Source organism: Leiobunum rupestre, chromosome 4 (genome assembly GCF_980474605.1).
Source record: "Leiobunum rupestre chromosome 4, qqLeiRupe1.1.hap1, whole genome shotgun sequence".
NCBI classification, from domain to species: domain Eukaryota; kingdom Metazoa; phylum Arthropoda; class Arachnida; order Opiliones; family Sclerosomatidae; genus Leiobunum; species Leiobunum rupestre.
Genome location: NC_143387.1, coordinates 16,171,001 through 16,182,405, shown reverse-complemented (window position 1 = coordinate 16,182,405; position 11,405 = coordinate 16,171,001). Strand labels below are relative to the sequence as shown.

Sequence of the window (11,405 nt, the reverse complement as noted above, 5' to 3'; positions counted from 1 at the left end):
CCATGTCCTTTCAAAGAGCTTTCAAACGAAGATAAAAGACAATGCAGATGGATATCTCATAACATTTGTCATCTTCGATGGAATGACGGCGAACGTCCTTACAGAACGAGACGTGACATTTGCAATCAGATAGCGGAAAAAGCGACTTCGTTTTTCACCAAAGGTTTAGAAAAAGCTGCAGTATTATCGACACTCCTCGGTGTTCCAGTAACTAACATCGAAGATACCGGTTGTCCTAAATTATCAGAACTAGAAGACGTTGAATTAAACTGCCCTTTTCATTCCGAAACTGTTCATTGCGCTTTAAGAAAGGCTAAGAAAATCTCTAAATGGATGTCTCAAAACGAGTAAAGGAAAACCTAGACTTTCTACGTTTCCTGACATCCTGTAATCTAAATCAAAGAAAGACAGCTATTAAATACGCTAGCAAGGAAGCTATACTGGCTCTCGTTGAATGTTGTATAAATGTATTACACGGAACAATTGAACTGTCAGAACGTCATCGTAAGCGGTTAAAGAAACATAGCGCGGTTATACGAAACGTGTCGAAGAAGAACCCTATATCAAAACGACGAAAGATACTGGTACAAAATGGTGGTTTTCTTCCATTTTTATTAGCGCCACTGCTATCTATAGTTAGCTCAGTCGCCGGAAGTGCAATAAGCCGAGCTATAAACCGATGATGGCTCGAAAAATGCTTCTAGTACCTGAAGATGTAATGGAGAGATTAAAAAACACTCCACCTTCCAAAACAGAAGAAACACCTGAACTTCAAAAAGAGAAGACACTCGATGATGAAATGAAATCTATTCTAGATAATCCAGATTTAAACGAATCAGAGAAATTAGCATTATACAATCAAACTCTCCAACGACGGTTAACTTACGTACGTAAAGAGCAAATCTCTCCCGTTATTGAAAACTCTGAACGGCCTAAAACCTGGTTCGCGCAAATATCTTATTCTCTACCTGCAACTTATGTTAGTGATGCGATTTCATTATGCCGAGCGACTACGGAAGATCCGAGGTATATTAGATGGGCTAACTCAGGAGAGCTTTCTATTCGAGGACAATAATTAAGTGATTGCAGGATCTAATATAATCGATCTTTTGTATGACGCTGTGAGAAAAACGCCTGGAACAGCGATTGATCCTATATTAGTTACAGAGTTTTACGAGGGCATTCATAAGTCAAATATTTCAAAACGTTTAATTAAAAATCCTGTAAGATTGACACTGTTAAAAACATTCGCTGTATTTCATACACCACCAAGTAGTTCAATGTTATCATCATCTTCACCTAGTCCTCTAAGATCTTGGATACATACTAAATAAAATATATTAACCTGATAATTTTGTTCTCATTTCATAGTATAAGCCTACAGTGGAAGGTTGTAGAGAAACGGTCTCTTTAGAACCTTTAGCCTATTTATCACAATCATTTTCAAAATCACCGAAAATTATCACAGCTGTATTAATTATCATAGTTATTATAATATTAGAATTATTTAATTTCCTTTTTTGGCGTTACATGCCATTACATCAAAATATTACCCAATATGGAGAAAGAACTTGAGCAGATCTATACTAACCCCGCAGACCCAGGGTCATTCGCTGGAGTTCGAGCGCTCTATAATTCAGCTCGACATAAAGGTTTAAAGGTTTCATTGGAAAAAGTGAAACAATTTCTAATAAAGCAGGATACATATACGCTGCATAAACCTGCTAGAAGACGATTCAAACGAAATCGAACTATTGTTTATGGAATTGACGAACAGTGGCAAGCGGACTTGGCAGATTTTCAGAAGCTGTCTAAATATAATTCAGGATCTCGCTATGTATTATGTATTATCGACATATTTAGCAAATACGCTATGGCTGTAGCGGTTAAAAATAAGAAAGGTGTAACAATTTTAGAAGCGTTACGTAACGTTTTTGAAAAAGGTCGTCAACCGAAGAGAATTCAAAGTGATCATGGAAACGAATTTGTCTATCAAGAAGTGCAGAGTGAATTACAGCGAAGGGGTATTAACTTTTTCGCTACTCGATCAGAAATGAAAGCGTCCATTATTGAAAGATTCATTAGAAGTTTTAAATCTCGTTTATATCGCTATTTCACGCAGAATAACACCCTTAAATATGTAGACGTTTTAGATGATATTATAAACGCTTATAACAATAGTTATCACAGATCAATTAAATGTAAACCCGCGGAAGTTACTCTAGATAACTCTGCTAAAATATGGAAAAATCTTTACGGTTCGGTAAATTTTTCTCCTCCGTTAACATACGCGTTTGAAATGGGAGAAATTTGTAGAATAAGTATAAATTTATCAATTTTCGATAAGAAATATAACCCGAATTTTACTACAGAATTGTTTAAAATAGCTGAGAGACTACCACGTGACCCACCTGTATATAAGCTGATGGATTTAAATTCTAACCCCATTTTAGGAGTATTATATCGCGAGGAGGTTCAGATTGCTGGTTGAGATTTAAAAGACTGTTACTTCATCATCGAAAAAGTAATAAAAAAGAGGAAAAAATCGGATGGCAGCGTAGAACTGTATGTCAAGTGGCAAGATTACGACCCTACATTTAATTCTTGGATACAAGAAGTGGATTTAAAATGAGTTTTTACGTAACGCTACCTTCGGATTCCTCGTCATTATATTACCAAGATAATAGCGTTGGTAAATTTCGATTGTATTTAGCTGAACCGTTAAGATTTGAGGAACAGTACGAAGTTGGGTTAGCGGAAATAAGCTATCCTAGGACATGGCATAACGTTCGGAAACCTAATCTATTGGTTTTTAAAGACCCTCTCGAATATGATAAAATGACAGATAACCCTCTAGTTAAAGACCCTCTCGATTATGATAAAATAATTGAAGTTCCCGCGGGTTTTTATAAAACTCTGTAAGAACTATTACATGTTATGAACGTCCACAACCAAGAAGAACAAGTTACATTCGCTTATTTAAATTATTCTAATCGAATTAAAGTTAAATTGCAACCAAAAATCAGAGCTGTAATTGGCCCCGATCTATCGATTTTACTAGGTTTTAAGGATAGAAGAGATAATGATTTCACCATTTTAAATTCAATGATAACCCCCTACCCATTTGATATGAACGCTGGGTTACATTCCTTATTCGTTTATTCTGATCTGGTTGAAAATAGCGTTGTTGGGGATAGTTTAGCACCTCTATTAAGAATCATAAGCGTCGAAGAGAAAGCTGAGTCTAATGGGAAAACAGCTACAAAATATTTTCACAACCTCATTACCTACCAGTCGTGTGTAATAATATTAAGACTATAGAGATTAATATAACAGATGATTTAGGTGAGCCAATACAGTTTCATAGTGGAAAAGCTCACGTTGTATTACATTTTAAAACCCCGTAAAATGTGGACTTCACTATAAACCTTTAATCATTCAGGACACACCCTCAATCTAGCTTAAGAGAGCGAACAGTTAACATCATGAGGTCTGAATATTCACCTTCAAGAACTGATTATGAAAGTTACTATTTAAACCAGGTTGGTTTCGGTGGAATACCTGTATATAGAGGTTTAACTGTGCAAAGAGGACATGGACTAGGAAATATATTATGTTCAACGTTTAGATTCGCGGTACCTTTACTGAAGAAAGGCGCTTCTTACTTGGGAAAAAAACTTTTAAGTACCGGAGCGAAAGTTGCGACCGATGTTGTTAGCGGAGTCCCAATTAAAGGAAGGGAAACTTTAGCTTCAGCAGCTGATGAAGCCATGAGACTAACATCTTCAGCTATGGATCATATTAAAAGAATGACGGGTTCCGGAAATAAAAGGAAACGAACTCAGTCGAAAAGCGGCATTTCAACAGCAGGCAGGATATCGAAAGGACGGTTCCCTAAACGTTCCGATATATTCTCATAATGTCCCTTTTACAGCCGCACTCAGTTGAGTGTATAAATTCAGAACTAGATTTGTTTCAAGTACCTATGACACAATCTTCGATTATTGGTGGTGAATGGGTTGAGTATAATCCAATATCAAATATAGTTGATAACGCATCAATTACATTTTCTACCAACGGTAACTCTGAAACGTATATAGACTTTCACAAACTTTATTGAACGTTCGAGTTAAGGTAACTAAAGATAATGGTCAACTACCGCAACCTTCGGTTCCAGGTGTTGCGGGTGGGGCAGCCGGAACTCTAGCCGACAATATCGCCCCCGAGAATTTGTTTCTTCATTCGCTTTTTAGCGACGTTCACGTATTTCTGAATGAAAGATCAGTAGGTGTAGTCCATACTGATTTATGTCAACAACCACGTTTTTTATTAAATATGGTTGATTTGAAATTTAAATTCGATAAAAATAGAGCAGATTTTTGCGTTCACTTCCACGTAAAATGTAAAGTGGAGATTTTATCAGCTTCCCTTTATCTGAGGAAAGTTAAAGTGATACCGGAACTATCGCTCGCTCAAGCCAAGGCGCTACAATATGGAACCGCTAAATATCCTGTAACTCGTTCGGAGTGCACCTCATTTTCTATACCCGCTGGTCTTATGACTAGTATGCAAGATCATTTATTTACCGGACAAGCACCCAAGAAAGTTGTTATCGTGTTTGTGGAACAAAAAGCTTTTCTAGGAGATTTGAAAAAATGACCGTACAACTTTCAACATTTCAATTTATCAAGTATTGGATTGTACATTGACGGTAGAAGCGTCCCTCATAAGGCGTTATCTCTAAACTTTGAGGACAATCAATATATTCAAGCGTATTGCAATCTTTTCATTCAAACTAATCAGTGGAACGTAGATGAAGGGAATCAGATAAGTCGAGAAGATAACCCTAACGGAAATTGTTTATTCGCGTACAATTTAACCTCGGATCTTAATAACAACTCTAATCACTTGCATCTTGTAAAAAACAGTAACCTGAGATTAGAATTAAAATTTGCAAAACCGTTACCGGAGACGATTTCCATTCTAATTTACGCTGAGTTTCAAAATTTTATTGAAATTGATAAAAATCAAACCGTGATTTTAGATTACAGTAATTAATGGATTCGCTATAGATAACTAAAATTCTTGAAAAAGATTTAAGTACTAAAAGTATATTTCGAGGCGTGTTCTCTATTTATTGTAAATACCGATACGAGTGCTGGGCCTGGAGAACACTGGGTTCTAATAAATTTTTCTAAACATAAAAATAGTGAATTCAGGGATTCCTTTGGAAACCTGCCTGATTATTTTAAATTTCATGACTTTATTGAACGAAACAGTAAAACTGTTACTTTTAATTCTAATCAATTACAGAGTAATTCTAGTAATACGTGTGGAGCATTCTGTATTTATTTTGCTATAAACAGGTGTAAAGGAATAGAAATGTATAACATTGTGTCGAGGTTTAAGAAAGACGAAATTGTAAACGATAAATTGATTAATGAGTTTATGGACAAAATGTATTCAATAAAATAATTTTTTTACAATTTATAGCAATAGCAGTTTATATATATATATATATATATATATATATATATATATATATATATATATATATTATCATTCTTCAATATCTTTATGACCATGCGCTAAGGTACGAACCCCGCAGGGTAGAATATATCTCTTATCATCATTTGGTGATAAACAAAGTTTTCTAGTATTTAAAGTAAATAGCTCAAGCTTGAAACTATCTATACGCATCATCTCGGCTGACATGGTTTCTTGATTAAAAAGACAACTTTCATAGTCTTCGTGGCGGATGACATTTCTAATAACGTTCATGGCAACGCCCTTACAAACCTTTTTATGGTTTAAAATTGACTCTAAAGATTTCCCCAATCGCTACTCCTTTTCTATCTCTTCAGCGGTCTTAGACTGCCCGTACAATTTAATAGAATAAAGCTTTGGATGAAGTCCTACAAAGCTTTCAATTAACTGTGAATTTGTCTCGTCTTTAAAATAGCCGAGAGCTTTATTATTCTGATTAGAATGAAGGAAATGCGAAGGTGGATAATCAGAGAAGTCAAAGCGGTTTTTATGAACTTCAAAGTCTTTATAAACATCATCCGTCTTAATGTTGTACGTTAAACTGTCTGTAAATATTTTATATATTAGTACTATTTAAATAAAAAATCATATTAAATTAAATTACCAGTGTCTGTAAATAATAGTGATGCTTTGTTCCCGTACGTTTTTTTATGAATCCGTAATGGAACCGATACATGAGCTCCTTGGATAAATCTAGAATGGTGAATCCGGTAAATATAGGCCGGTTAAGAACAATTTTAGTTCTCTTCTTATGAGCACCGGCTAGCTCTTCATTAAAGATGGTAAAGCGTTCAAACTGCGGGGAACTTCTAACTTTTAACATTCTTTCTGGTTTATGGATCAACTCGAAATTTATATGCTTGCGTTAATTTTCAATTGTTTTTCTAAAGAATTAAATGAAGTAAGGAAAAAACAACAATAAATTATTTAACTTGATTTACCCGAACCATAAGTTTCCAGAAATTATTTTCAAATGAGCTCTTGGATAATTTCCTCTATTCAGTGTTGAATCTAACATATTTTTCCAACCATTTTCCTTGAGTGAAGGTTAGAGCTCGATATACTTTGGTTATTTTCAAACCTAATTCTACATAATATTTTAAATTGCGGTAATGTACTATGTATTTCTCTTTATTATTTAAATTAGGAAGACGTTTCGGTAGACTTTGATTCTCCTTAATATTTAATTTTCCTACGAGATCTTTGGAGTATGGAGATAGCATATCATGTGTAATAACTTTAGATTTCGCCGCTACTGGGAGATCGTTATGTAAGTCATGCAACTCTGGAGGATATTCAAGATCCACCTGCAAAGGCAACAATTCTTTAAAAATATAATTCAATAATTATAACACTTGTTATTTACCTCTAAAATGTATCCGTTTTCAACGTTATTGGCAATACTCAGAATATTTTCACCAAGTGTTTGCAAATCATTCTCATGAACCCACTGGATGTCGCCTAGCGGTAGTGGTTCACACATAACAGAACCGTACAAATTATTCGCATCTTCAATTAAGTTAAACAAAATAAATTAAAATAATTAAAATTAATTTTTTTAAATGTCAATTACCTAAATAGCATATATAACTGCTCTCTTTAGACGAATCATATGTGTCGGGCATATATTTGTTATTCACTTCAGAATAACGAGTTGAGATCATTGAAACACCCCCTCGAATACCTAAAAATTCAATGTAAATACAATAATATTTAAAATATCAAAAAACGTTACCCTTTTCAATAAATAAGTGTTGATCAATATCAAGTATGAGATCGAGGCGAACATAGGTCATCTTCAAAGCTGCTTGCCAGGCTAAACCTGGTGCGGTGTAGGCGTGAGCGGGATCTAATTTATAATGAGTTATAGATAATGTTCTAAAATTTTCAAAAACGTCAGCTAAGAGCAACGCATCGCTTTTTACATAGAGGTCGGTGTTTTCCCCTATGAAAACCGAGGTTAAGAAATTTGAAATAATCAGATTCTAAAATATTTTGATTTTTCAATGAACTGAAAAACGCTTCTCTAGATGGCAGCATCATCTCGTCAAATTTCTTTTCATCGTTCATATACTCGTACGGGTAGACCCCTTCCGCAGGAAGAGTTGAACTTTATCACTTTCAAAATATTTCTTAACAATCCTGAATTTACTGGCTTCTTCCAAAACGAGATTAGATACTAGAGCATCGAGGTTATCACTTAGAAATCGATAAGAGTCTAAAAACCGAAATCTCCCTAAAAATAATAAAATTAATTATAAGGCTAAATTCATAATTAAATATATTTTACCTATTTTCAGCGAAATATAATTTTCACTAGTGGAAGGAATACAGACAAGTGTCTGTTCCTTAAAATGACCAATCTCCTGACATATAAGATGTAAATCGTATCTATGAAGACAAGGATCGAACCGAGCCTCGGGCTCGGGCTCGGGCTCGGGCTCGGGCTCGGCCATTTGGAAAACCCTCGGCCTCGGTCCGAGGGTCGTCTAAATATAGCCGAGGAACCGAGGATTTTTTCGCTCTTATTAAAAACATGAATAACTGAAATGTTGGCCCATTTTCTACCGTAAAATTTATATCTAAGGAGAATGAATATGTGGAGACGATCGTGCGGCTACCGGCACCTTGAACGCTTTTTCTCCTGACTTGCGCGGAATGAGGAGTCAATACTCGAAAGTTTTAGTTTTTTAACTTTTGTTTTAGGTTCTTTTCGTGGGAATCGTCGAAAAGCGAAACGTGAGGGGGCGGTGCTGCTTGGAGGGACGAAACATCTATAATATTTGATATTAAAACTTTCATTTGGAAGCTTTATTTATCCATTTGACCCAGTGGCGTAGCGTTTATTTCTTTCACCGGGGCAAACCCTAAATTTGCCGCCCCCCCTTTATTTTCGCAACTTAGCAAAAAATCGGTGAAAATCTCTGATACTTTGTTGCTCTGTTGATTGCAAAAGGATTCCAGTCATTTAAAAATTAAAATTTTATTTTGCGTGTTTTTAGCAACGCGAACTCTTTAATGAAATGGTCAATATTAATTGGTACCTCTTGTTCGATGGCCAAGAAACCCAGATTTGTTAATCTCAACATGCACATTGTAGACCTTTAATAATTTTTTATAATTTTTCTGATACACGATCTCGGCCGGCCGCGTTCGTTTCAATTTTCCAGGCCACTGGCCGCCCTCTACATCTAAGCCACCCGGGGCCATGGCCCCCTTTGCCCCTCCCACGCTACGCCACTGATTTGACCATTTAACCGTTGCCGAGGCCGAGCATTTTTGAACCCTCGGCCTCGGCCTCGGCCCGAGGCAGTTTTTCGACCCTTGTTCGATCCTTGTATGAAGATGTATTATTATTATTATTATTATTATTATTATTATTATTATTATTACAATTCCTGGTTAATTAAATTAATAAATTTACCTGCTAATGTTATGAAGGAAAATGGGAATAAATTCTGGAACTTTCTTTTGAAGATTACAGAGGTTATGCGCTGGCCCCCTATATTTGCCACTGAAATGACAATGATCTCGAACAGCGGGCATATTTCCCTGATTTAGCTGTTTCTGACAAATGTAGCAAAGCGTAGCAGCTTGAAACTGTTCCTCCTCCTCCGGGGTAATAATCATCGGTACATTTGTCTCAATGAGATTTATCAACTCCGTCTCTAATTCCAGAATAGACTCCAGAAATCTTCGGGTTGCATCTTGTCCACGATAGCAATCGGTTCGAACTGGTACACCTATAAGTATCCTATTGTAATTTATCTAAAATAAAATGTTGTCAAATAACTTTCTGTTAGGGCCAACAAGCACCCACGAATACGCGCAACTGATATGCATGTTTACTTTGCTGGTATTTATATCAGGATCTATATCACATCCTTGAACTCTCGGTAGGATTGCTTCAAAATCGGCGTAAAATACATACTGTACCTAATAATTTCATTTCATTAAGTGTTAAATTAAATAATATTTATTTTTACTTTTTCCGTCCACTCATATTTATCAAAATAAACCGTCTTCTTCTTGGTAGGGAAAACTGTTTTTTGGACGCCGTGGGTGGCGCATTCTTCGATATGCGCATCACGTCGCTGTTCCGCGTTGTTTCCACTGAATCGGTGAAGACTCATTCTAATACAGAAAATAATTAGTAGATTGCAAACTAATATATTGGAAACTAAATTACCTGCAATAATAACTTGTACTTCTGTGTTTTGTTAGATGCTGTAGCAGTTTTCCTAGGTCTCGTATAAGACAGTAATGTCTATTCCCGACGTCAATATCTTTAGTTTCATCGGTGATGTAAAGTAAATCCACCTCCCTTTCCTTACCACTCTTGTTAGCGCTTACGTAAAGGGGGAATATGTCTCCCGAGAAGCCAAAAACAGATATTGATAAATTATTCATTAATTAATTTTTTTAAGTTCCGTAGCGTTTAATTTGAAAGGGAAAGATATATCACTGGTATCAAGTTCATTTTCAAAAGGTGTATATTTGGAAACACGATTAGCGTTTTGAATCTTAGGAACTGGTTGAAGTTTAGCTAGAATTGACCAGAGAAAACATTTCTCATCATTTTCGTTTCTAATATTAAGAATCGCGTGACGTCGAGATAGTTTTTCAGGTAGTTCCATATACGATGACCCCCGTAACGGTTGGTAAGATGCTACATTTAACTCTACATACAGAACACGGTCAATTACCCAACCCGATCCTATCAAAAATATAATGTTTTAGTTCCAAATATAACTTATAAATTTTAGTACATACCTGTCGCTTCAAAGTTTTCCGCTGCTGACTGTATTGTTTCAATGCAGTCATTTAGCTGGTTTTCAATGACATCGGCCGTTAATGTGGTTTGCACAATGCTCCGGAAATAGGGTCGTACTTCCGCTCTTTGTTCCGCACCCCCTAAAGGTCTCATATAAACAGATCTTACGAGTAAGAACTATTTAATTCCACGTTTACTGGTGTGTCTTTCCATTGGAAATTTACTGAAAGCGGCTCGGTAACGTCCGATAAACATCCCCGCATCAATATCATAGTCTTCAGCATTGTAACGGATAGATGCTAACGTATCAGTCAAGGCCTGAACCATACTTGGGGATGCTGGTGGTGTTTCGTCAAGTATTGATGAGGCGGGAACAGGTGATGGTGTTAGGTTGTTGGGTAAATCCGCTGTAGACGGCTGTGTACGGGTAGGTTCCAGTTGAATGTCTTGAAGCTGGCTAGGTGACGGTGGACCGGAAGATGTTGATGAAAGTTGTATTGGTGACGGTGTGCGAGACAAGTCCATGGGTTCGGAAGGGCCGGGTGCGTTCAAGTCATGAGTTCGTTGATGGTTCTTAAAATATTCCAATCTAGCAACAGTCTTACCACAGACTTCACAGACAAACTTATGTCTATCACCGTGTACTTCTCTAACATGCCGATTTAAATTTGATTTGATAGAAAAACTTTTCGCGCACGTAGGACATGTATACTGAGCTTTAGGCATATTGAATATAGCTACCGCAGTTAACCGTGGAATGACCTCCCACAACGCTATACAACCCCTTTTATAGTATATTCAAGTACCATTTGAGAACGATACGTTTCTCATACTAAAACTTGAGATATTCCCGGGTAATCCGCGTTATCTCCCAGGTTATCACTTTTTACATCACTTCAACTTATTCCGTACGATAAAACGCGATGAGAAATACGTTCAAGTGTCCCTCGAGATAAGCGGAGATAAATAAACAAGCTGGTCTGAACACAATATGTTGATATGAGAAAAAACAAATCGTCGCGAATAATATCATAAATACATTGACTTTTCGACGATTTTACCCCCATTTCACCCCTTAAATCCT

The 11,405-nt window shown here is 36.2% G+C and overlaps 1 protein-coding gene across 2 annotated transcripts; it reads right to left on the bottom strand.

Annotated features, from left to right (window-relative positions):
• Positions 1–5,411: 5,411 nt before the first annotated feature.
• LOC149946484 (uncharacterized) lies at positions 5,412–11,100 on the bottom strand. Of its 2 annotated transcripts, XM_090173011.1 has the most exons (8): positions 7,838–8,953; positions 7,473–7,783; positions 7,283–7,396; positions 7,121–7,231; positions 6,914–7,056; positions 6,489–6,854; positions 6,152–6,431; positions 5,412–6,092 (listed from the first exon to the last, which is right to left on the bottom strand). In XM_090173011.1, exons 2-6 carry the CDS (start codon positions 7,615–7,617, stop codon positions 6,543–6,545), a joined length of 825 nt encoding a protein of 274 aa, XP_090029137.1. In that variant the 5' UTR covers positions 7,618–7,783; positions 7,838–8,953; the 3' UTR covers positions 5,412–6,092; positions 6,152–6,431; positions 6,489–6,542. The 2 variants fall into 2 exon arrangements, with proteins under 2 accessions (XP_090029137.1, XP_090029138.1); XM_090173012.1 differs by lacking the exons at positions 5,412–6,092; positions 6,152–6,431; positions 6,489–6,854; ... (1 more) ...; positions 7,121–7,231; positions 7,283–7,396 and adding exons at positions 9,397–9,483; positions 9,534–9,681; positions 9,737–10,264; positions 10,321–11,100 and having other exon boundaries at positions 7,618–7,783; positions 7,838–9,315.
• Between the last annotated feature and the right edge of the window lie 305 nt (positions 11,101–11,405).

Coding starts and splice junctions, on each gene's coding strand:
- LOC149946484 (XM_090173011.1), bottom strand. CDS start 7,617: ATGAACGATGAAAAGAAATTTGACGAGATGATGCTGCCATCTAGAGAA. Junction 7,232..7,282: donor ACACTTATTTATTGAAAAGG/GTAACGTTTTTT, acceptor TTGAATTTTTAG/GTATTCGAGGGGGTGTTTCA. Junction 7,057..7,120: donor CAGTTATATATGCTATTTAG/GTAATTGACATT, acceptor ACTTAATTGAAG/ATGCGAATAATTTGTACGGT.